We start from the raw sequence: 26,231 nt of genomic DNA, 5'->3' as shown, positions 1-26,231 counted from the left end.
CAAAAGATGTTTGCCAAATAAATTATTCCTTATTCAGTATTCCTCTTGGGTTCAAGATACAATTTACACAAAAGTTTTGCACATGTTAACACAAAATTAGGCCCAGCCTCTTCCCATAGGCAAAAGATTACCCAGGAAAACTTGATAGTTCAGCTAGCACCCCCCAGATTGGCTGCTATAGCTCCTCTCCCTTCCCCAGTGCCTTTGGTTAGCCAATGAAAAAAATCCACAGGAAGGAGACAGTTCAAATCTCAACCTCCACAGTCTCTCACAAAAGTAAGCAGCAATGCAGTGCGCAGGTGCAAAATAAGGTCAGCATCTGTGAGGTCTAACGGGGGTGACTGGTGGAGTTATCTGTATCAACTGCACCTCAAACATTGTGACCCTCACTACAAGAAAGATATCGAGGTGCTGAAGAGAGTCCAGAGAGCTGGAGAAAGGTCTGCAGAACAGGTCTGGTGAGGAGTGGCTGAGGGAAATGGATTTGTTTATTCTGGAGAAAAGGAGGTTGAGGGGAGACCTCATTGCTCTCTACAACTCCCTGAAGGGACATTGGTCTCTTCTTGCAAGTAACAAGTTACAGGATGAGAGGAAATGGCCTCAGTTTGCATCAGGGGAGGTTTAGATGGATACTAGGAAAAATTTCTTCACTGAAAGAGTGGTCAGGAATTGGAACAGGCTGTCCATCCCTGAAGGTGTTCAAACAACTTGGCACTTTGGGATGTGGTTTAATGGGCATGGTGCTGTTGGGGTGACAGTTGGACTTGATGATCTTAGAGGTCTTTTCCAGCATTACTATTCTATGATCCTGTGATTTCTGGATGAGCCAAATACTTGTTTAATATAATTTACATCAGTGTTTTGTAAGGAAAGAAACTATTACTAAAAAAATGTGTACAACTGCCCCCATAATGCTGTCTGAAACCAGAATTCTATCCAGTTTATCAGAGAGAGGGGGAAGAGAATGGGTAACTGGGTAAAACTCTTCTATATTGCAACTAGCTAAAAAAATACATCTATTTAGAAGGTGAAATACTGTAGTAAATAGCATGGAACCTTCAAATGTAGTAAGCAATTTAAGCAAGGTGAGGAGAGTACTTGATTTAACACACTGTTAAAAACCAAGGTAAGAATAACTGCCACCTTAGAGCAACATCTGGCACATTAGAGGCCCTAATGAACATAACCACTTCAATTACATTTCTCAGAAGCCCCTGACAGTTAAGACACACCTGAGGAAAACAATATTGGCGGTATCCAACACTTAACTCCCACTTAAATATCACCATGATGGTTAAGTGACTCTGAAGTAGAATACCTGGAGTGTACTGAGAAACATACACAAAACTTGATTCTGTAACAAGAGGAAATGGCCTGAAATTGTGCCACAGGAGGTTTAGGTTTCAGGATTACAAAAAATTTCTTTCCTGCAAGAGAGGTTGGGCACTGAAGCAGGCTGTCCAGGGAGACAGTGGAGTCATCATCCCTGGAAGTGTCCAAGAAGCATGTGGACATGGCACTTTGGGACATGGTTTAATGGCCATGGTGGTCTTGGGATGAAAGGGGGACTCAGTGATCTTAGAGGGCTCTTCTAAGTGGGTCAGTTCAATGATTATAACTTACTGGGATAGAAAGATCAAACAGAATCACAGAATCACCAAGGTTGGAAGAGACCTCAAAGATTATCAAGTCCAACCTGTCACCACAGTCCTCATGACTAAACCATGGGACCAAATGCCACGTCCAATCCCCTCCTGAACATCTCCAGGGATGGTGACCCCGCCACCTCCCTAGGCAGCCCATTCCAATGGCTAACAACTCTCTCAGTGAAGAACTTTCTCCTCACCACTGTATCTTTTATTTCTTTTAATGAAAAAAAAAAAAAGATCCTCAGAGCCTCCCACAGTGATCCTGGTCTGACTTTAATTTTGCCCTTGAAAAAAATAGTTTTGTGGTAGACAGATGAAATCATGAAAAATTTAAGCATTTTATATTGTTCCTGGAATGTTGCCCTGAAAAAGCTTGATCTAAATGTAATGAGGTAACATTCTCAGTTGTTACTCACATAAAACATCATATTCCAGGATACTTCAATAACAATTACACAGAATGTGAAAAGAATAGAAAGTATCAATTTATACCAACTCATTCACCTCAAATCCATTGAACAGACACAAGAAGTTTCTGTTCCTTGATTTGCTCTAAAAAGCACATCTTGGTGGTACTTCTCTCTGGGACAGACACTTCAGACAAATCTGTCTGCTGAATTATAATTCAAGTGAATTTACTTATTTATTACAGGTAACATCCTGAATTACAGAACCACAGAATCAACAGGGTTGGAAAAGACCTCAAAGATCATCAAGTCCAAACTACCACCTAACACCTCATGACAGCTAAAGCATGGCTCCAAGTGTCACATCTTATCCTTTTATGACGGTGACTCCACCACCTCCCTGGGCAGCACATTCCAATGCCAAATCAGTTTCTTTGAAGAACTTTCTCCTCACCTCGAGCCTAAACTTCCCCTGGTGCAGCTTGAGACTGTGTCCTCTTGTTCTGGTGCTGGTTGCCTGGGAGAAGAGACCAACCCCCACCTGGTTACAACCTCCCTTCAGGGAGTTGTAGACAGCAATAATGTCTCCCCTGAGCCACCTCTTCTCCAGGCTAAACAATCCCAGCTCCCTCACCCTCTCATCACAGGGCTTGTGCTCCAAACCCCTCCCCTAAACACCTCCAGTGATGGTGACTCCACCACCTCCCTGGACAGTACATTCCAACGGCCAATCACACTTTCTATGAAGAAATTCTTCCTAACATCCAGCCTAAACCTCCCCTGGTGCAGTTTGAGACTGTGTCCTCTTGTTCTGTTGGTGGGAGAAAAGACCAACCCCCAGCTGTCTACAGCCTCCCGTGAGGTAGTTGTAGACAACAAGAAGGTCACACCTGAGCCTGCTCTTCTCTAGGATAAGCAAGCCCAGCTCCCTCGGCCTCTCCTCATAGGGCTGTGCTTAAGGCCTCTCCCCAGCCTTGTTGCCCTTCTCTGGACTCGTTCAATGTCTCAATGTCCTTCTTAAACTGAGGGGCCCACAACTGGACACAGTACTGAAGGTGTGTGGCCTAACCAGTGCTGAGTACAGGGGCAGAATGACCTCCCTGCTCCTGCTAGCCACACTATTTCTGGTGCAGGCCAGGATACCATTGGCCTTCTCGGCCACCTGGGCACACTGCTGGCTCATGTTCAGCCAGCTGTCCACCAGTACCCCCAGGTCAATTTCTGCCTGGCTGCTCCCCAGCCACTCTAATTCTAGCCTGTAGCACTTCATGGGGTTGTTGTGTCCAAAGTGCAGCACCAGGCATCTGGACTTGTTAAATGCCATCACATTGGACTCTGCCCATTTGTCCAGCTTGTCACGGTCCCTCTGCAGAGCCCTCCTACCTTCTAATAGGTCAACTCCTGCTCCCACCTTGGTGTCATCTGCAAACTTACTAATGGTGGAACTTGTCTCCTGAGGATTGTCACTGAGGATAACAATTTCAAAGTATAAATTTACAACAGCAAGCCCTAATTTCTGCAGCAAAGTGAACACAATTTTAGAAAACTACCAGCAAACATCCAGCTCTGGATGAAAGGAGGAAGTATAATAAACAAAGGGACTCTGCCTTTCAAGGAACTGATAAACAGCACCTAATATTCATATCAATAGGAAACAAATATTACATTCAAACTTAACCCATCACCACCTCTTCACTTCCTTTCATTTGCTCAACCTATTTTCAAACATATTGATCTGGGGAATCCATCTTCTAACTTTGCTCTGTCTGAAGGACTGAGGAGACTTTTCCTAATCCTTATCAGAGCTCTTTTTCCTGGTTTGAAGCATTTTGTGCACATGATTCCTTTAACAAAAGCACCTCAACAAGAACTGGACAATATCTGAACAGATAATGCTCTACTTGCAGTAAACTATAGAATAAAAATCATAGTACTGTCATCAAAGACGATGGTACTTGGAAGGCATCATCTCACAGTCTCAAGCTGCACCAGGGGAAGTTTAGGCTTGAGGTGAGGAGAAAGTACTTCACAGAGAGAGTTGCTAGCCATTGGAATGTGCTGCCCAGGGAGGTGGTGGAGTCACCATCCCTGGAGGTGTTGAAGAGGGGATTGGACGTGGCACCTGAAGCCATGGCTTAGTTAGCCATGAGGTGTTGGGTGACAGGTTGGACTTGATGATCTTTGAGGTCTTTTCCAACCTTATTGATTCTATGATTCTATGATTCTATGATTCCTGTTTCCTGACATAACCTGACCAAGCAACTGCATTTAACTAAGAGAAAAACCTATGCATGGAGCCTGAATCTTACAGTCTTTCCTCATATAATTAATTCCTCATTGAAAAAAAAAAAAAAAAACTGTGCTTATGTACAAAGCATGCTGAATAGGTCAGTAGCCATTCAACAACCCTAAATGAATCTGGCACTGTCTTATAACCTGGATGCTTCTCCATCTTGCCTTGTTACTGTGCTCAGACTACACTAAAGACTTAAAATATATGAATCCTTTAAAAAAATAAAATGCTGAAATTGTCAGTTATCTGCTGCCACAAGCTTTGCTTAAACATGTCCAGGTAAGAGATTACAGCCCATCCACCTGTCTCTGGAAGTCATCCAGATCAATCACCCCTTCATTCACTATTGAAGTTTGACCTATTAGAGTCAGCTACCAAAATCTGCCCAGGAGTGTGTCCAGCTGGGTTTTAAATACCTCCAAGGATGCAAACTGCACAACCTTCCAGTACAACCTCTCCAGCATATGACCACCTCCATAGTAAATAAGTTTTTTTCTTCTATTTAAATAGAATCTCTTGTATTTCAGTTTGTGCCCATTCCCTGTTGTCTGACACTGGGTAACACTGGGAAAAACTTGTCTTTATTGTCTCTCCCACCAGATATTTGTAGGCAGTGGGAAAATACCCCTTAAGCCTTTTCTCCTCCAGGCTGAACACTCCCAGTTCACTCTTTCCTTTTTAATTCTATGCCTCTTTCAAGCCTACATTATCATGACAGCAGCCAATAAGTGTTAACACAAAAAGGGAACATGTTCCCTTTTTAATATTAGCAAAACTGAAGCATTCAAAAAGGAAAGTTCAGGTGGTTTTCTCGCTACCATATTTTTACACGTGAAACACAGCACAACTAATGAATAAAAGATGAATGCTAGGTTTAAAAGAGGATGAAAGCATCAGATGCTGCTTTCCAGGGATTTAAGAGCATAAAATACTCTGGAAAATGTGTACAAGGCTTGTATATCTAACTATGCTTCCAAGAGGCAAGGCTTCCTTATAGATGTGCTATCCATATACTGATGGAAGGATTCACACACACATGATTTGCAGTCTTAGAATATTCTTTTAGGATTTTGTGGTATCATAGGGTATTGTGTCTTACAGTGTTTTATCTATTTTACAATGTTTACAAATATGATAGAATAGAATTAACCAGGTTGGAAAAGACCTTCGAGATCATTAAGTCCAACCTATCACCCAACACCATCTGATCAACTAAACCATGGCACCAAGTGCCTCATCCAGTCTCTTTTTAAACACCTCCAGTGATGGTGACTCCACCACCTCCCCAGGCAGCCCATTCCAATGGCCAATTACACTTTCTGTGAAGAACTTCTTCCTAACATCCAGCCTAAACCTCCCCTGGCACAGCTTGAGACTGTGTCCTCTTGTTCTGTTGGTGGGAGAAGAGACCAACCCCCAACTGTCTACAGCCTCCCTTCAGGTAGTTGTAGACAAGAAGAAGGTCACCCCTGAGCGTCCTCTTCTCTAAGCTAAGCAACCCCAGCTCCCTTAGCCGCTCTTCATAGGGCTTGTGCTCGAGACCTCTCCCCAGCCTCGTTGCCCTTCTCTGGACACATTCAATGTCTCAATGTCCTTCTTAAACTGAGGGGTCCAGAACTGGACACAGGACTTGAGGTGTGGCCTAAGCAGTGCTGAGTACAGGGCAGAATGACTTCCCTGCTCCTGCTGGCTACACTATTCCTAATACAGGCCAGGATGCCATTGGCCTTCTTGGCCACCTGGGCACACTGCTGGTTCATATTCAACCTACTATCAACCAGTAGCCCCAGGTCCCTTTCTGCCTGGCTGCTCTTGTATTGAGTGAGAGGGACCATATGGATTAATTTTCCCAACTCTTCACATTCTGAGAGATTTTATAAAAGAATATTATCATAAAAACATATGGATTGAGCTAGAATAAGAACCAGCCTTCAGTTGTTATAGTGACTGTCATGATTTAGGCCCTGGCAACAGCTGAGCCCCATGCAGCCACTTACTCACTACTTCCACCGCCCTACCATGAGAAGGTGGAAAGGTGATTTGGGTTGAGATGAAGAGAGTTTAACAACACAAAGAGAGAAGAAACAACTGGAATGACAAACAATGCTAGTGATGTATCATTGCTGAAGTATTGGGGCCAATTTGCTAAAAAGTAACTCTGCAGAGGAAGAGGAGGGCCTGGTGGGCAAGTTCGCCATAAGCCAGCAATGTGCTTTTGTGGCCAAAAAGGTCAATGGCCTCCCGGGGTGCAAGAAGAAGAGTGGGGCCAGCAGATCAAGAGAGGTTGTCCTCCCTCTCTACTCTATCCTAGTCAGGCCACACCTGGAGTAGTGTGTCTAGTTCTGGGCTCCCCAGTCCAAGAGAGATAGGGAACAGAGTCTAGAGAGGCTACAAAGATGCTGAGGAGCCTGGATCATCACTGTGAGGAGGAAAGGCTTAGAGCCCTGGGGCTGCCTAGCCTAGAGAAGAGCAGCCTGAGAGGGCATCTTTTCGATGCTCAGCAAGAGATAAAGGGCTGGAGGCATGAGGATGGTGCCAGACTCATTTCAGTGGTGCCCAGTGATGGTACAAGGTGCAATGGACACAAACTGGAACCCAGGAGGTTACACCTGAACAGGAGGAGAAATTTCTTTGCTGTGAGTGTGCCAAAGCTCTGGAGCAGCCTGTCCAGAGAGGTTGTGGAGTTTCCGCCTCTGAAGTGATTCCAAACCCCCTGAACATTGTGATCCTGGGCAACCTGTTTTGGGAGGCCCTGCTTTAGCAGAGGGGTTGGACTGGATAATTTCCAGAGGTACCCTTCCACCATCCACCATTCTGCCATTCAGTGATAGAAAATATGATATGCTTTCAGAAGGCCTGTCCCTGAGCCACCACTGCCTCTGTGTTTGGCCATACCTCCCGTTATTTAGAGGGCATGACATCAGTATGCTATCAAATACCCCACTGGCTTGCTCAGTTGACCAATGGAACAGGCTACATTCAATGGGCAAGCTTTTGTTCACAGTGCAAAAAGTCAGGGACTAAGTGACGGGAAGCAAACCCTTGAGTTAGCAGTGTGGTTGACCACTGAAAGAATAACTGGCTAGTGGGAGGAGTGGCCAAACCCTTTCCAATGTAGAACAAGTTAAGGGCACTTATGAGACACACTTGTGAGAGCTTATTCCAAATACATTAGCACCATGCTTAATACTGTTTATATGCATATAGAATGAATACAGCTGTGTACTCCCTCCTGTAGCCTGCTTACAAATCACTCACATGCACACACAGAGTAATACAACCATGAAGAAATTCCCCATCTTCATCCCTTCCCTCCGATGTAATGGAATAGTTCTGCAGCTCTTGCTCGAGCCTCATTCACAGTTCCCTCACATTCACATATTTTGCCTTGGTAAAATAATGATCAATGTAGAGCTCTCGAGCATAAAAAACATTCTTTTGATCAGCAAAGTGAATTTCACACTCCATTTCTGGGAAGTGGAGCAAACTGGAGGTTTAATAATGACAGAGAGAAAGGAGAACTCAGCATGCTGTCATCCAGAGAATACAAACACATACACAATATGATCCAGGGTCTGAGTTTACACATTGGTGCAAAATGAACAGGTTATTGCTGTAAAACATGAGACTGGAATCTACTCTTTGTGGCAAATGACAACAGGAATATTTCATTGTTTCCCGGTAGCTTTCTGGCTTCTAATCATAAAATCAATAAGGTTGGAAAACACCTCAGAGATCATCAAGTCCAACCTGTCACCCAACACCTCATGACTAACTAAATCATGGCACCAAGTGCCACGTCCAATCCCTTTCTGAACACCTCCAGGGACCTCCTAAACTTCCCCTGGCACAGCTTGAGACTGTGTCCCCTTGTTCTGGTGCTGGTTGCCTGAGAGAAGAGACCAACCCTCATCTGTCCACCACCTCCCTTCAGGTAGTTGTAGAGAGCAATCACAGTATCACAGTATCGCCAAGGTTGGAAGAGACCTTGAGGATCATCGAGTCCAACCTGTCACCACAGACCCGTGACTAGACCACGGCACTAAGTGCCACATCCAATCTCCTCTTGAACACCTCGAGGGACAGTGACTCCACCACCTTCCCAGGCAGCCCATTCCAATGACGAATGACTCTCTCGGTGCAGAACTTTCTCCTCACCTCGAGCCTAAACTTCCCCTGGCACAGCTTGAGACTGTGTCCCCTTGTTCTGGTGCTGGTTGCCTGGGAGAAGAGACCAACCCCTTCCTGGCTACAACCTCCCTTCAGGTAGTTGTAGAGGGCAATGAGGTCACCCCTGAACCTCCTCTTCTCCAGGCTAAATAATCCCAGCTCCCTCAGCCTCTCCTCACAGGGCTTGTGTTCAAGGCCTCTCACCAGCCTTGTTGCCCTTCTCTGGACACGTTCAAGTGTCTCAATGTCCTTCTTTAACTGAGGGGCCCAGAACGGGACACAGTACTCAAGATGCAGCCTAACCAATGCAGAGTACAGGGACACAATGACCTCCTTGCTCCTGCTGGCCACATTATTCCTAATGCAGGCCAGGATGCCATTGGCCTTCTTGGACACCTGGGCGCACTGCTGGCTCATGTTTAGGTGGCTGTTGATCAGCACCCCCAGGTCCGTCTCTGTTTGGCAGCTCTCCAGCCACTCTGACCGCAGCCTGTAGCTCTGCATGGGGTTGCTGTGGCCAAAGTGCAGCACTCGGCACTTGGACTTGTTGAATGACATCCCACTGGACTCCACCAGTCTGTCTAGTTGGTCGAGGTCCATCTGCAGTGCCCTTCTACCCTCTGACCAACATCTGCCCCTAACTTGATGTCATCTCCAAATTTGCTGATGACTGACTCAATCCCCTCATCCAGATCATCAATGAAGATGTTAAAGAGAATGGGGCCCAGTACTTATCCCTGGGGGATGCCACTGGTGACTGGCTGCCAGCTGGATGTGGCACCATTCACCACCACTCTCTGGGCTCAGCCCTCCAGCCAGTTCCTAACCCAGCACAGAGTGTTGTGGTCCAAGCCACGAGCTGACAGCTTAGCCAGCAGTTTGCTGTGGGGGACGGTATCAAAGGCCTTGCTGAAGTCCAAGTAGACCACATCCACAGGCCTCCCCATGTCCACCAGATGGGTCACCTGATCATACATGGTGATCAGGTTGGAGAGGCAGGACCTGCCCTTCCTAAATCCATGTGGGCTGGACCTGAGCCCTTGGCCATCCTTCAGGTGTGCAGTTATTGCCACCAGGATAATCTGCTCCATCACTTTCCCTGGCACTGAGGTCAGGCTGACTGGCCTGGAGTTTCCAGGTTCCTCCTCCGACCCTTCTTGTGGATGGGGACCACATTGGCCAGTTTCCAGTCACCTGGGACCTCACCTGTGAGCCAGGACTGGAGGAAAATGATGGAGAGCGGCTTGGCCAGCTCATCTGCCAGCTCTCTCAGCACCCTAGGATGGATCCCATCCGGTCCCATGGACTTGTGAGTGTCCAAGTGTCTCAGCAGGTCTCAAACTAATTCCTCATGGATTTCTGGGGCACTACACTGCTCCCTGACCCCATCTCCCAGCTCAGGAGGCCACTCATCCTGAACTCCTTCCTTGCAAAGCGGCAAAGAAGGTGTTCAGGACCTCAGCCTTTTCCTCGTCTTCAGTCACAGTGTTCCCCTCCAGCTCCAATAAGGAGTGCAGGTTCTTCCTGCCCTTCCTTTTAGTGTTAATGTACTTGTAAAAATGTTTTTTATTATCTTTCACAGAGGTGGCCAGCTTCAGTTCCAGCTGGGCCTTTGCCTCTCTAATTTTTATCCTACATAATCTAACAGCTTCCTTAAACATACCTCGAGAAGCCTTCCCCTACTTCCAAAGGTGATACAGCCTCTTTTTTCCCCTTAAATCCTCCAGGAGCTGCTTGCTCATCCAGACCGGTCACCTTCCCCGCCGGCTCATCATTCAGCACATAGGAACTGCCAGTTCCTGTGCCTTCAAGAGCTCCTGTTTGAAGTAGGCCCAACCAGCCTGGACCCCTCGGTTCTTGAGGGCTGCTACCCAGGGAACTTTACAGATAAGTTTCTTAAACAGGCTGAAGTTTGCCCTCCAGAAGTCCAAGGTCTCCCCTGAGCCTCCTCTGCTCCAGGCTAAACCATCCCAGCTCCCTTAGCCTCTCCTCATAGGGCTTGTGTTCAAGGCCTCTCACCAGCCTTGTTGCCCTTCTCTGGACACATTCAAGAGTCTCGATGTCCTTCTTTAACTGAGGGGCCCAGAATGGGACACAGTACTCAAGGTGTGGCCATTACATGTGTGTGTGCCTCTATGTACTCATACCTGTGCATTTATCCCTCACGGTAATTAAATAGAGTAGAAAATTGCTATGTTGAATGAATCCCTTCCTAAAATGAGTACCTTGTGACCTGAAGTGTGAGCTGCCAGATGGAAATTGTGGTAGCAGTGCTGCCTGGATTCCCCAAGCACAGTACTTACGTGATGGTGTCAATCATATCCAGTCCCATTTCGACACAACAATGAGCATGATCCGTTTTGGGCTGGGTCAATCCTGACACGCAGTAGTAACAATCCCCTAGGATTTTTATTCTTCTGCAGTGGTTTTCCTTTAATAAAAAAACAAAATGGGAAAAGTTTTACTACTCATATAAATCTTCCAATATTTACAGGGTAAAATCACCAATGCTGTGCAGTCATTCAGGGAATCCTTTCTTGGTCTGCTGAAGTAAGCGTGGTCAATACAAAAGGTAATGGTCAATGTCCAAATGGAGAAGGGTGACAAGTGGTGTCTCTCAGGGGTCTATACTGGCACCGGTGCTGTTCAATATCTTCATCAATGATACAGATAGAGAGACTGAGTGCACCCTCAACCAAGATCCCAATACTACTGCTAAGCCACTACCAGTAAACCACATCACTCAGCACCACATCCCTGCCTCTTTTAAATATGTCCAGGGATGACAGTTCCACCATCTCCACAGGCAGCCTGTTCCAATGCCTGAGAACCAGCAACTTTCAACATCAACATCAAATCAGGGGATTTCTACCCTATCTTGTTAGATAGAATAGAATAGAATAGAATAGAATAGAATAGAATAGAATAGAATAGAATAGAATAGAATAGAATAGAATTAACCAGATTGGAAAAGACCTTTGAGATCATCAAGTCCAACCTATCATCCAACACTATCTAATCAATGAAACCATGGCACCAAGCACCCCATCCAGTCTGTTCCTAAACACCTCCAGTGATGGTGACTCCACCACCTCCCTGGGCAGCACATTCCAATGGCCAATCACACTTTCTGTGAAGAACTTCTTCCTAACATCCAGCCTAAACCTCCCCTGGCACATCTTGAGACTGTGTCCTCTTGTTCTATTGCTGGTTGCCTGGGAGCAGAGACTAACCCCCACCTGGCTACAACCTCCCTTCAGGTAGCTGTAGATAGCAATAAGGTCTCCCCTGAGTCTCCTTTCCAAGCTAAGCAACTCCAACTCCCTCAGCCTCCACCTGGTAACATCTTGGCCTGGAAGCTGTGAACTGTTTAATCTGGACAAGCACTGCCATGTCTTCACACTCTTCCTGTGAAAAAATTTTATAAGAGGATACACAACATTGCTGTCAGACTGGCACAGCAAAAATTAGCTTAAAAAAAGGCAAAAAAACAGCTGGCAGAGAGTTTGATCCATTACCACTTTTGCAAGTCAGTTTATTACTTGTGCAGGAGAAAAAGAAAATAAAGGCTACAGCATTTCTGAGGAGAGATTAGTTTTGACGGAAGGCATATGGCTAAATCACCTGCTGGTTTTAGAGCTACCACTCTGTTCCTTATCAGCTGTTATCCTCACTGTCCTTCTTTATCATAATCAAGGAAGACACAGCAATATTGGGAAAAATGGTTTGTTTTCTTTTTCTGGACACGTGAGGCAGGCTTCCAGGAAGGAGATGCAGAGCAGCTTTGTGAGAGCAATCTTTTAAAGGATTGATATGCAAATTCCCAAAGCAGAGCCTTTCCCTCTCTTTGTTCTGTTCCCTCAGCGGCTTCCAAAGAAGCCCTTGACTCGGCAGTATTTCCCACATTTGTGATGGTGACAGATCTAAGCGCCACCGTTTACAAATTCCAGTCACAGTTGGTACAAGCAACGTCTGTTTAGAAACAGCTGATAACCTGCTTTTATGCACATGATGAAAAGCACCAGAGACTGCTAGCACTGCATTAGCCAGGCAGCCTGCCCACCTGCGATGCTTTCCCAAGACCTTTCCAAGCAGATTTGCAGAATTCCCTCTGGCACGATGGTCAGTGTGAAGCAGAAGCCCAGCTTCGAAATCAGAGGGTGCTTCAAAGTTGCTAATAGCTTTCTTTAGGATTTCAGACCAGCATTTTCTGATGCAATTCATTATACCTGTTGGGTGGAAAGGATGGGTGTGGTTTTCTGTTCAAACTACTCTTGGGGTGCTATTGCTGTTGTAGATCTTTATTTAACTTTGGGGTTTTTTGGTTTGCTTTGGTCGAGTTTAGTTTGGGTTTTTTTCCCTGTGAGGGTTCTGGAGCCCTGGAGCAGGCTGCCCAGAGAGGCTGTGGAGTCTCCTCTGGAGAGCTTCCAAACCCACCTGGACACTTTCCTGTGTGACCTGCTTTAGGTGATCCTGACTTGGCAGAGAGGTTTGACTAAATGGTTTCTGGAGAATCTTTCCAAACCCTCACATTCTATGATTCTGTGATTAAATGTCTTTTATAGACATTGGTCAGGATTGGAACAGGCTGCCAAGGGAGGTGGTGGAGTCACCATTGCTGGAGATATTCAAGAAACTTGAGGACACAGCTCTTTGGGATGTGCTTTAATGGCCATGGTGGTGTTAGGTTGACAGTTGGACTCAATGGCCTTAAGAGTTTTTGTGGTTTTTTGTTGTTGTTGTTGTTGTTTTCCTTCTTCTTTTTAATAAAAAGGAAGGGGGGGCGGAATTAGTGATTCATAAATTATATAGCTCAAAAATATTTGTCTCAAAGAAAGTTTAGGACCTTTCAGACATTTCCAAGCACAATACATAAGAATACAGCCAGGTGCTCTATTCAGCAGAGAGATTGCATTAGGCAAGTGTCAGTTCTTCTAAAGGAGGATCCTTCACAGATGTCAGATTGCAGCAAGCCTTAATGTTGCTGCTGAGGTGGCATTTTTGTTGGTGTTTCTATTTTTCTGTTGGGATTTAGTTTCTCTGGTTTGTTCCTTCATTTGTTTTTTTGTTTGTTTTTGTTGTTTTGGGTTTTTTTCTTTTTGCTTGTTTGTTTTTGCTTTAATTTGGTTTTCCTGGGTTCGTCCTTTTTTATATAAGCTATGCAAGTAAGTAATTTTTAGTTACACAAATAGATCCAAAGTCAAGGGTGCTCAGAACATGCTGAGTTCTCTGCATATGCTGACCCAGGTGTTCACAAACCCAAAAAAGCAGCAAAGCTGGTGGACACTCTGGAGAGCAGGTCTTGTGAGGAGGAGCTGAGGGAACTGGGATTATTTAGGCTGGACAAGAGGAGGCTGAGGGGAGAACCTCTGGGTCTCTACAACTGTTAGCAAAAGGGAGCCACAGGTACAAAGTCTTCACATGTTTCAGATGGGAATAGAATAGAATTAACCAGGTTGGAAAAGACCTTCAAGATCATCAAGTCCAACCTATCACCCAACACTACCCAATCAACTAAACCATGGCACCAAGTGCCCCATCCAGTCTGTTCCTAAACACCTCCAGTGGTGGTGACTTCACCACCTCCCTGGGCAGCCCATTCCAATGGCAAATCACACTTTCTGTGAAGAACTTCCTCCCAACATCCAGCCTAAACCTCCCCTGGTGCAGCTTGAAACTGTGTCCTTTTGTTCTGGTGCTGGTTGCCTGGGAGAAGAGAACAACCCCCACCTGGCTATAACCTCCCTTCGGGTAGTTGTAGAGAACAATGAGGTCTCCTCTGAGCCTCCTCTTCTCCAGGCTAAGCAAGCCCAGCTCCTTCAGCCTCTTCTCATAGGGCTTGTGCTCCAAACCCCTCCACAGTTTTGTTGCCCTTCTCTGGACACCTTCCAGCAACTCAACATCTTTCCTAAACTGAGGGGCCCAGAACTGGACACAGGACTCAAGGTGTGGCCTAACCAGGTCTTTCATGTGGAAGACTACATCAAGGAGAAACAAGTTTGGACTGAAAAAATAATGCATATCCAGTTTCTGCTGGTGGGCCTGAAGAAATATATTCTCTACACTACTGTGCAGAATCTGAAGACAAGACCCCTGGAGCCAGGTTGGATAGGGCCTGGAGCAACCTGGTGTAGTGGAAGGTGTCCCTGCCTTTGGCAGGGGAGTTTGATGATCATTAAAGTCCCTTCCAACCAGAACAATTCTATGATTCTATAAATTTAAAACACCTTACTTCCTTAGGTCTTTCTAGAAGATCTCTCCAGATGATTGAGCAGAACTGGATTCAAATTTATGTGCATGATCAGAACCCTATTCTACAAGGCTCACCCCCAAACAACACCGGCAAGCACCATGTCCAAAACACCTTGAAACACATCCAGGCTTGGGGACTCCACCACCTCCCTGGGCAGCTCATTCCAATCCCTGATCACTCTTGCTGGGGAAAAATTCTACTGTCCAGTCTGAACCTGCCCTGCTGCAGCTTGAGGCTCTTCCCTCTGGTTCTATGGCTAATGACTTATGAGAAGGGACTCTCCACAACCTCCTTACAGGTAGCTGTAGACAACCATGAGGTCTCTCCTCAGCCTTCTCTTCTTCAAACTAACCATACCCAGCTCCCTCAGTTGCTCTTCATCAGATTTATTCTCCAGGACCTTCACATCTTTCTTGCTCTCCTCTGCACTGGCTCCAGCACCTCCACATCTCTCTTGTCTTGAGATGCCCAAAACTGGACACAACACTTGAGGTGTGGCCCGCAGATAGCTTGTATGGGGAAACTGAGCCCAGAAAAGAAACCCTAAACTGTTTCTGGGGATATGGCAGGACAGGGAGTAGCTCTCATGACTCTCTTCTTCTCTTACCCCACACTAGATGTTACAGCAAGAAAGCTGACGGCCGACGCAGCCAAGATGTGGTGCAGAAGGACCAGCACAGCAGCTCCACTGCTGAGCTTCCTCCTGACTCAACTTCAGAATCACCTTAAAATTAGTCTTTGTAAACACCCCCCTCTAGTGCAGACTTACCAGTTTCCACATAGATGGTGGAATTCTATATTTTCCAATATTAGATTTTCAGCCCATAAAACTTTGTTGATTTTTCTCTTTTAAAAACACATATAAATTAAAAGCATTTTATAGATTCCATAGAATCAATTTCTTGAAGTGATTGCTTCCAGTTAGTGCAAAGCACAGCAGAGAGCTGACTTTTTTGGCAGAGTTAGGAAAAAAAGAAAGAACACAGAAGATGATTAAAAATATTAGTTACTGACTCTTCACCTGAGGCTCAGAAGCAACATTGTTAAATTGAATGTCTTTGAGGCTGAACAGGTGCAAAAAAAAAACACTTCAATAACACTGAAATTAAAACCAAACCAAACCAAACCAAACAAACTGTTAAAAGCTAAGGAATTAAAAAGGAAAATCTACTGAATTAAAACGGAAGCGAATAAAAATAGACTCATCCCACAGATATTGACAAAAGCTGAAGGTGTATGTAGCTGCAGAGGGAAGAACAAGTAATTTTCTGTCTGTCTTTCTAGCGAATAGAATAGAATAGAATAGAATAGAATAGAATAGAATAGACCAGACCAGGTTGGAAAAGACCTTTGAGATCATCAATGCTGAAATAATCACAGAATCATTGAGGTTGAAAAAAATTTCTATGATCATCAAGTCAAACCTTCTCCCCTGTACCTTCCTGACCACTGGGCCATGTCCCAAAGTGCCACGACTACTTGTTTTGGTTTTTTTTTTAACACCTCCAGGGATGGTGACTCCAACACCTTCCTGGGAATCCTGCTGAGGGGATCCTCTCTTGAATATGCAAATCACCTGGTGATCATGATGATTACACTAAGAACTGAAAAGTGCCTCAACAAAGATAAAATCATCCTGACCAGCCTGCCTGTTGTGCTATCTCTGCCCACCAAGGCAGTAACTGCCCAGGGCATGTGGTGGACAGTGGATGGCAAAGAGAGATGGAGGCTGTTGAATGCCAACCCCTGCAGACACACAGGAAGACCCCCTGGAAATCCACGTATGCATTATTGGACTTGATGATCTTGAAGGTCTTTTCCAACCTGGTTAATTCTATTCTATTCTATTCTATTCTATTCTATTCTATTCTATTCTATTCTATTCTATTCTATTCTATTCTATTCTATTCTATTCTATCCCATTAATGTGAGTCAGGTGAAGCTATGATGAATGAACAGCACAAAAACTCCTGAGTTATGCCTGCTTAAAAAGACAGGAAAACATCACTGCAAACACTACAAGCTGGAGCAACACCACCCAGGACATCACAAGCTGAAGAGATGTCTGCTGGAGTGACATCTTCAGACATCTCTGCCCTCCTCCCCACTGAAGTAAGAACCCTGGAGTGGTAAATGTCTCTCTCCATCTCTCCTGCTCTCTCTCCTTCACCATTCTGTCTCTCCCTTTTATTTTCCTTCTTTCACTGTATTGTCTGCAAGAAATAGTCTCACTGTATGACCTAATTTGTGTTTTCATTTTACTCACAGGAATGTTCAAAAGAACCACGTCTCCTTCACAGCTTTGGGATCAAAACACCTGCTTCAATGCCTTACTCCTCTTGCAGGAAAGAAATTCTTCCTAATATCCAACCTAAACTTTCCCTAAACTTCTGAGGCCATTTCCTCTAGTCCTGTTAGTTACTTGGGAAGAGATGTCAACATCAGCCTCACTCCAACCTCTTTTCAGGTAGTTGTAGAGAGCAATAAAGTCTCATTTTAGCCTCCTCTTCTTCAGACTAAACAATCCTAGCTCCCTCAGCCTCTCCTCACAAGACATGCTCTCCAAACCTCTCACCAGCTTCACTGCCCTTCAAAGAGGCATGAACAAGATCTTATGTTTAGAATATCAAAATACTCTTCCAGTGATGTCATCTGAAGAGAGTCTAAACTTCATTTATCCTCATCCACTTGTAAATGGAAAGTCTTAGAAGTCCAAGATGCAGTAATGTGGAAGTTGAAAGGGAAATAATTTAATCTGTAAGCATAAATAATTAATTCTCCACATTGATTAGACACAAGGGAGCAACTGAGAAACATCTGCCAAAAGAAAAGAACAATTAAAAGAAGATCAAAACTTCTCTAACAAGGAAAGCCTTTTCATTACATTTCAGGATGCTGGAGAAGTGCCTCCTCCTTTCCAATAAAATCACTTACTACAGCTAAAAAATTTTAGGTATAGCTGAATTTTATCACAAGGCAATGGAATTGTGACCATGCAATACCCATGCAGAAGCATGAGCAACTCTGTTGTGATGGTGGGGAAAGTCTTGTGAGGAGAGACTGAGGGAATTGGGGGTTTAATCTGGACAAGAGGGCGCTGAGAGGATTTTTTTTGCTCCCTAGAACTACCAGAGAGGAGGTTGTAGTGAACTGGGTGTTGATCTTCCAAGTATCAAAGAGAGAACAGAGAAAGGGGTCTAAAGTTGCACCAGAGGAGGTTTATGTTGAATATTAGGAGAAATTTCTTTCCTGAAAGAGTGGTCATGCACTGGAACAGGCTGCTCAGGGAGTCATCATCCCTGGAGGTGTTCAAAAAAACAAGTAGATGTGGCACTATGAGACAAGACCTGGAGAAAACAAGGCTGAGGGGAGGCCTTCTTTATTGCTGCAACTCCCTGAAAGAAGGTTTGAATGAGGTGGGAATTGTTCTCTTCTCCCTAGTAACAAGTGCAGGATGAGAGGAAACAACTTTAAGTTGCACTAGTGGGGACTTAGGCTGAATGTTAGGGAAAGAGTCTTCACTGAAAGAGTGGTTAAACCTTGGAACAGGTTGCCCAGGAAAGTGGTGGAATCACTATCCCTGGAAGTGCTCAAAAGTGCTTCCTGGGCTTGCTTAGCCTGGAGAAGAGGAGGCTCAGAGGAGACCTTATTGCTGTCTACAACTACCTGAAGGGAGGTTGTAGCCAGGTGGGGGTTAGTCTCTTCTCCCAGGCAACCACCAATAGAGCAAGAAGACACAGTCTCAAGCTGTGCCAGGGGAGGTTTAGGCTGGATGTTATGTGACCGTTTTAGGCTGTGCCTTTAAGAAAGGGACAGTGCTGGAACACTCTGGCTGAATGTTTTGGTATCAAAATGAAAACATGATATTCTAAACTAATTTCATTTGTAGATGGGGAGAATGCAACTTTAAGTTTTAGTTCAGTTGGAATTTTTCTCAGTTCCTCTCTGTTCTCCCTTTCCAGCCTGTCTGCTTCTGAGCAACTAGCCGGAGTTTTGACCTTGAATACCAGATAAACACTAATCCTGCATGCACTTGGAGGCCTAATAAGAATTCTCTTCCTTAATAACTGCCTTTTCTCTCTCCAACCCTTTTTGGGAAAAAAGGGAGGTAGGGGGAGAGAGGAGGGTACAGGGGGGGAACCCTCCTCTGTCCGGAGGAGGGAGTCTTGTTCTGTATTACTTTCTTTGCTGTATATTTTTGTATATATTGTAAATACTGTATATTGTGTATATATATAACCTGCATTCCATATTGCTTGTGAATGCAGCTCTACCCTTTGCTTCTCTGACTGGGCTAGCTGTGGTTTCTTTCTTTGTAGGGGAGGGAGAGCTAGGCCTTCTCTCAACCTACCACAATGTTAGGAAGAAGTTCTTCAGAGAAAGAGAGACTGGCCATTGGAATGGGCTGCCCAGGGAGGTGGTGGAGACACCATCACTGGAGGTGTTTAGGAAGAGACTGGATGGGGCACTTGGTGCCATGGTTTAGTTGATTAGATAGTGTTGGATGATAGCTTGGACTTGATGATCTTGAAGGTATTTCCCAATTTGGTTTATTCTATTCTATTCTATTCTATTCTATTCTATTCTATTCTATTCTATTCTATTCTATTCTATTCTATTCTATTCTATTCTATTGCCATGTGGATGAAGTACCAAGGGACATGGCTGAGTTGTAGAATTGGCAGTGTTCAATTAATGGTTGGACTTGATAGTCTTAAAGGTCTTTTACAACCTTAATGAATCAGTGATTCTGTCACAGAATTATCTGTATGAATTCTCTGATGTCTGACTAGGATGAAGCCATACTCCTGCAAGAATACCAATATTGTCACTCATTTTTATTTGGCTTTACATTTTTAAGACTCAGTTTCCTGTCTTCAAAGTGATTGAAGCTGGCCCAAAGACACAGAAGTTATTAAGGGGACCACAGAATCACAGAATCACCAAGGTTGGAAGAGACCTCAAAGATCATCAAGTCCAACCTGTCGCCACAGACCTCATGACTGGCACCATGTGCCACATCCAATCCCCTTTTGAACACCTCCAAGGATGGTGACTCCACTACCTCCCTGGGCAGTCTAAACTTCCCCTGGTGCAGCTTGAGTCTGTGTCCTCTCGTTCTGCTGCTGGTTCCTGGGAGAAGAGACCAACCCCCACCTGGTTGCAACCTCTCTTCAGGTAGTTGCAAGGCTATTCCCTTAAAAAACCAAACTGTACTATTGTGAAAACAGAAAACATTGCCATCATTTGAGGCACTGCATTCTGATGACCTCTTCTAACAGAGTTCAGAAACTCAGTGATTTACAAGGTAAAACAAATTACAAGAGAAGTGTTTGAAAAAGCTTTCTTCTCTAGAGGTGAATAAAAAAAGGAAGGACGTGATAGAAGTACTGCCTAGCAGGCAGTGTGAAGATGAGGAATTTTTCTTCCTTTTTTTTTTTTCTCATTTTTCCCCACAAGCAAATTTTCAAAGGTATTGAATGACAATCATCTGAACCCTAGGGTTTGCCTTCAGAATTCTTTGTCACAAGCTGGAACTATATTTGAAGCTATTTTATTTAAAATTGTGTAGTATTTCAAAAAGAAGAAAGCTATTTGCCCTACCAAAAAAAATAGAATAAAATAAAAACCAAGATCAGTCAAACATCACATAGAAAGAGAAAATGCTAATGCTAAAAGGCATAAACCACCTTCTAATTGCCAGAAAGATTGCTCTCTTCTAAATGTCCCAGATCTCTCATCTGCTGGTCCTGGTCAGCTTCAGGATCATAGAATCAATAAGGCTGGAAAAGACCACAAAGATCATCAAGTCCAACCTATCACCCAACACCTCAAGACTAACTAAACCATGGCTTTGTGTGCCACATCCAATCCCCTCTTGAACACCTCCAGGGGTGGTGACTCCACCACCTCCCTGGGCAGCACATTCCAATTGCCAACAACATTCTCTGTGAAGAACTTTCTCCTCACCTTGAGCCTAAACTTCCCCTGGTGCAGCTTGAGACTGTGTCCTCTTGTTCTGGTGCTGGATACCTGGGAGAAGAGACCAACACCCACCTGTCTACGACCTCCCTTCAGGTAGTTGTAGAGAGCAATAAGGTCTCCCCCGAGCTTCCTCTTCTCCAGGCTAAACAATCCCAGCTCTCTCAGCCTCTCCTCATATGGCTGTGCTCAAAGCCTCTCCCCAGCTTTGTTGCCCTTCTCCGGACACATTCAAGAGTCTCAATGTCCTTCTTAAATTGAGGGGCCCACAACTGGACACAGGACTCAAGGTGTGGCCTAACCAGTGCTGAGTACAGGGACAGAATGACCTCCCTGCTCCTGCTGGCCACACTATTCCTGATGCAGGCCAGGATGCCATTGGCCTTCTTGGCTACCTGGGCACACTGCTGGCTCATGTTCAGCCAGCTGTCAACCAGTACCCCCAGGTCCCTTTCCGCCTGGCTGCTCTCCAACCACTCTGACCCCAGCCTGTAGCACTGCATGGGTTTTTTGTGACAAAAGTGCAGCACCCAGCACATGGACTTGGTGAATGCCATCATGTTGGACTCTGCCCATTTGTCCAGCTTGTCAAGGTCCCTCTGCAGAGCTCTCCGACCCTCTAACTGATCAACACCTGCTCCCAACTTGGTGTCATCTGCCAGATCATCAATAAAGATACTGAACAGGATGGGGCCCAGCACTGATCCCTGGGGGACACCACTAGTGACTGGCTACCAGCTGGATGTGGCACCATTCACCACCACTCTCTGGGCTCAGCCCTCCAGCCAGTTCCTAAGCCAGCACAGAGTGCTGCTGTCCAGTACTGAAAGGCCACTCTAAAGTCTTTCCAGAGTCTTCTCTTCTCCAGCCTGAACAGCCCCATCTACCTCAGTCTGTCCCCATAGAAGGAGATCAGATTTTTCAGGCAGGACCTGCCCCTCCTAAATCCATGTTGGCTAGGCCTGATGCTTTGGCCATCCTGCAGGTGTGTGGTGATTGCCCCCAAGATGATCTGAATGAATGATATTGTAAAAACTGAGAGATTCCCTCTTCCTATAGCATGTCAAAATGCCAAGGGTATTCATGAGACTCCCAGCAGATACATGCTGCCTTCTGCTTATTATACTTCCCACACTGGTGACTGGGGCTTTTTAAAGCATTACAGTTACAATTACCTTGTTTTAGCATGGGTCGACATAAACGTCCCATTGCAGTTGATGTTGCTTCCTAAGAAGCAGCAGCACCCAGCATGCACACTCACAGCTCATTTTACTAGTCACAGGGAACACACCTTCCACAATTACATCTTTCTGTAAAGTCAGAGTCACAAAATGCCTGGTTGGAAGGGACCCCAAAGATCATCTAGTCCAACCTTTCTAATTAATAGTCTAGTTAAAATGGTATGACCCAGCACCATGTCAAGCTGAGTACAATGCAGGGGTATTCAATGCTTCCCTTGGGAGATGATTCCAATAGTCTGACTGTTCTCAAGTTAAAACAAACAGTTTCAAAACTAAAGCACAGCATTGTTTCCTATCAGTCCACTTCTCTATTTTGATGCAATAATGATTATCTAGGAGCTGTTTTAACCAATTGATCAGAATCCTCCTGAAAATTTCCCCAGTTGTGGGGCTCCCAACACAATTAGGACATAGAACTATTGGGGTGGTGTTCCGGAAGGACAAAAAGCCTCAAAATTACTCTGAATCAGACAATGAGGCAGAAGTTAGTAGATCTGGTTCTTTAGGCTTGCCTGAACATGTTTCAGAGCCAGAATGAGCCAGGTGGGCATGCTTTTGGCCACGTTTGGAAAGAAGGCTTTCTATAAGTTGCAATACCAGGGTTTTATCCCTAGATCTGTGTTGCTACTGGCTATTATTGCCTCGGGAAATCTATAAGTATCAGCCCAAAGAGCCAGAGCATCATCTTGCAATTGTCCACGCTCTGGAAGGAACCACAAGCTTCGCTTGGAAGCTGAATTGTGTTTCAGTTTACCCAGACAAGACAGCAAGGACCTGTCACTATTTTCAGCGTTGTAAAGCCCAGAGGACAGACACGCATCTTGCCAGGCCGAGAGGTGAAACCCCAGAGGAGCTGAGTCTCTGGGACAGTTTCGTTTGACTGGAGGAAGGAGCGAGCGCTGCTACAAAAGGATTACAGCCAAGAAACCCCTCTACAAAGCTTTCAGCTACAAATGCTTTGGGAACAAATCCTGCCTCGGTAATAAGCTGCAGACATCAACAGAAAGTGAAACGGTGCTCCTGCAGCTTCCACGTGGTCAACGCCATTTTGATTTGTCTAGATCTTAACGTGTGCCACAAGGCATCAGGATCAGTGACTAATTACAATATCTGATTTTATAAGCATCTATTGAAGGTCTGTTGACTTAGGGAATTCTAGAGTTTCCCACCCCCCCCCCGTTGGGGGCAATCGCCAGCTTCATTGCCAAGGTTGCTTTTCTTTAAAGTGCTGTTTGTTGTTTCTGGATTTTTGTACATATTGTTTAAATTATTACTTGTTCCTGCTGGTGAGGTATCTGTCCTACAACCGAACCCCTCGAATCTGTAAATAAGTTTTGATTAGTGGGGTTTTTTTTGTGGGATTTTTTTTTTTTGGTGATTAATAAAACTATTAATATTTCTTTTATTAATCGCTCCGCTTATTGAACATTAATTTATCCTTTTATAGACCACAACAGGTGGGTCAAGAGGAAGGGCACAAAGATGATTAGAGGGCTGGAGCACCTCCCCTCGGGGGGTCAGGCTGGGAGAGTTGGGACAGTTCAGCCTGAAGAATACAGAATACAGAATTAACCAGGTTGGAAAAGACCTTTGAGATCATCAAGTCCAACCTATCACCCAATGCCATCTAATCAACCAAACCATCATCCACCTGATTTTTAAACACCTCTGGTGATGGTGACTCCACCACCTCCCTGGGCAGCAAATTCCAATGGCCAAACATTCTTCCTGTGAAGAATTCTTCCTAACATCCAGCCTAATCTGCAAAACTGTTTTAGAATGACAGCATTGTTGGAGTTGGAGGGGAACTCAAGGATTATCTAGTTCCAACTCCCCTGCCATGGGCTGGGACCCCTCACACTAGATCAGGATGCCCAGAGCCACACCCAGCCTGGTCTTAAAAACTCCCATGGATGGGGTTTCAAACACTTCCCCAGGCAAACCATTCCAGTGTCTCACCATCCTCCTGTTGAAGCATTTCTTCCTAACATCTAATCTGAACCTACCCATTTCTATTTTTTTTCCATTCCCCCTAGTGATGTCTTTACCTAAAAGTCCCTTACCTGCCCCATTTTCTCCATTTATCCCCTCAAATCCCACAGCACCAGGGGTCTGTTGGATTCTCCTCCCACCCCAGGTGTGGCCACTTGGTCCTCCCCACCCACTCCCCTATTTAATGCCCACCAGGAAAGGGAGAAGTCCTAAGCTGAGACCAGGTAGGTGGAGAATCCTCCTCTCATTGCTGATGAGTGACCATGGTGCACACTGGATGATGGTGGTGGTGACAACAAAGGCTGGGGGGGCCTGGTGGCCCCCCCCCAGTTGTTAGGACCAGGATTGATGATTACTCCAATATCATGCATGGGTGCTAGCTGGGCCTCCTTATTGTGCTGAGCTCCTCTGTGTGGTATCTTGGCTGGTTGAGAGTCTTGCCCCCAGTTCTGGGATGAGTGCAAAAATGGTGGTGGTGACTGTCCTTCTTGGGGAGTTTTATTGTTTAATCTGTCCTCCATCTTTTGATTTATCCTTCAATCTACCTGGGTCAGAAATTGCCTTATGATGCTCCATGGTCCTTAGGTCTATGCCTAGAGGTGCAAGTGAGATGGAGATGAAGTTGTATTGTGATAATCAGGTGTTAGGTAGAAGAGAAGGGAGACCTTAGAGCAGCTTACCAGTACCTGAAGGGTGCCTATGAGAAAGTTGGGGAGAGACTTTTTACAACAGCTTGTAGAGATATGGTAAGGGGCAAGGGCTTTCAGCTGGAAAAAGGGAGATTTAGATTGGATATTAGGAAGGTGCATCAGTCACCCTAAATGGGAAGGCAGCCCATGAGAGAAGCAGGGAGAAGAGGAACCCAAGCAGGAAAGCTCAATGAGGAGCAGCTGAGGGAACTGGGATTTTCTGGAGAAAAACTCCCTGAAAGGAGATCAGAGCAAGTTGGGTTCTCCCCAGAAACAAGTCAAGGGACCAGAGGAAGCGGCCTCAAGTTCTGCCAGGGGAGGTTTAGGTTGGATATTAAAAGAAACTTTTTCACTGAAGTGATTCTCAAGGACTGGAATTGGTTGAATCCTCATCCATGGAGGTTGTGAAAAGAGGCAGAGATGGGGTTTTGAGGGACATGATTTATCACCAGCCTTGGCAGTTAAAAAATGTGTGGACTCTATAGTCTTAAAAGTCTTCTCCGATCAAAACAGTTCTATGATTTTGATTCCAAAAGATATAACTTCTGCTGCTCATAATCTATGGAGGTGCTAGCAATGAAATATCTGAGGATGTGGCTGGCAAAACATAAGAGATCTGATGAAACTTTGTTTTATTTGGGGAGAAAACACATTTCAGCACACTTTTAAGTGCCATTTAAAAGAAGCTATGTGACTTTTGCAGGCACATCATTCCTCACCCTTCTCCTCAAATGCTTGTGGTACCATTAGACTGCTAGGAGTTACAGGCAAAGAACACTTCCCTCAGTTTCTTTTCCTTAGGGAATCTGGCACAATGTAAATGCAGTGACCAAAACATAAGCATCAATTATAGTAGGGATCTCATTTTGCCCACAACAGGCTCTCTGAAAAGCTGACGTCACTTCTGTGACAAGTAGTGCTCTGTGAAAAAACTAATTTTATTCTCTAGATTCTTATTAACACAAAGTAGTTTTATGCCATACTGACAATATTCCTGTTTTCCATTATCCTGCTTTTAATTTTTTTGTTTCATGCAGGGTAGAAATATAAATGTTGAAATATGTTCATCTCTTTTGTGCAAACAAAACCCACTGAAGAACACTGAGGGCCTCCATGGGGGGGGGGGGGGGAAGAACAGTAGATTTTAAACCCAGCAACTCTTTTTCCGAAACAATAAAAATGAACTGCTTTAAAATGTAAGCTTTAGAAATTCCTAGCACAGGGTGGAGGACTGCACCCAGGCTGTTTTATAGAGCTATAATAGGGGTAACTCATCCAGCATTTTTCAGAAGGCAATGTCAATTCTATTGAAACAAAGATGTTGTACTTACTGTAGCTAATTCATCAAACTTGCCAAAGAGCTCATTCAGCAGCTTCACCAGCTCTTGGGCTGTGCACTGTGATGCCAAACTTGTGAACCCCACAATGTCTGCAAACAAAATGCTGCAAAGAAGGGAAAAGACAGAGATATCAGTAGAGCAGGTCAACTTCTCATTCTCCTTATCTTTCTAGCACAAATGTGACCCAAAGCATCAACTGTCGTAGACAACCCTTG

At 44.9% G+C, this 26,231-nt stretch overlaps 1 protein-coding gene across 6 annotated transcripts in view; it reads right to left on the bottom strand.

The window, feature by feature from the left end:
* ADCY1 (adenylate cyclase 1) overlaps positions 1 to 26,231 on the bottom strand; it is a 182,761-nt gene that overhangs the window by 71,220 nt on the left and 85,310 nt on the right. For all 6 annotated transcript variants that reach the window (XM_068152589.1, XM_068152594.1, XM_068152591.1 and 3 more), the window contains 2 exons: positions 26,008 to 26,119; positions 10,823 to 10,950 (listed from right to left, as the gene is read on the bottom strand). In XM_068152589.1, coding sequence (XP_068008690.1) covers positions 10,823 to 10,950; positions 26,008 to 26,119 — 240 coding nt within the window. The remainder of the gene's footprint in view (positions 1 to 10,822; positions 10,951 to 26,007; positions 26,120 to 26,231) is intronic.

The sequence above is a fragment of the Melanerpes formicivorus genome, unplaced genomic scaffold, assembly GCF_026170545.1.
Source record: "Melanerpes formicivorus ecotype bairdi unplaced genomic scaffold, bMelFor1.0.p_v2 SCAF_24, whole genome shotgun sequence".
Taxonomy (NCBI): domain Eukaryota; kingdom Metazoa; phylum Chordata; class Aves; order Piciformes; family Picidae; genus Melanerpes; species Melanerpes formicivorus.
Note: the sequence above shows the minus strand (reverse complement) of the source record. Positions and strands in the feature narration are given on the sequence as shown.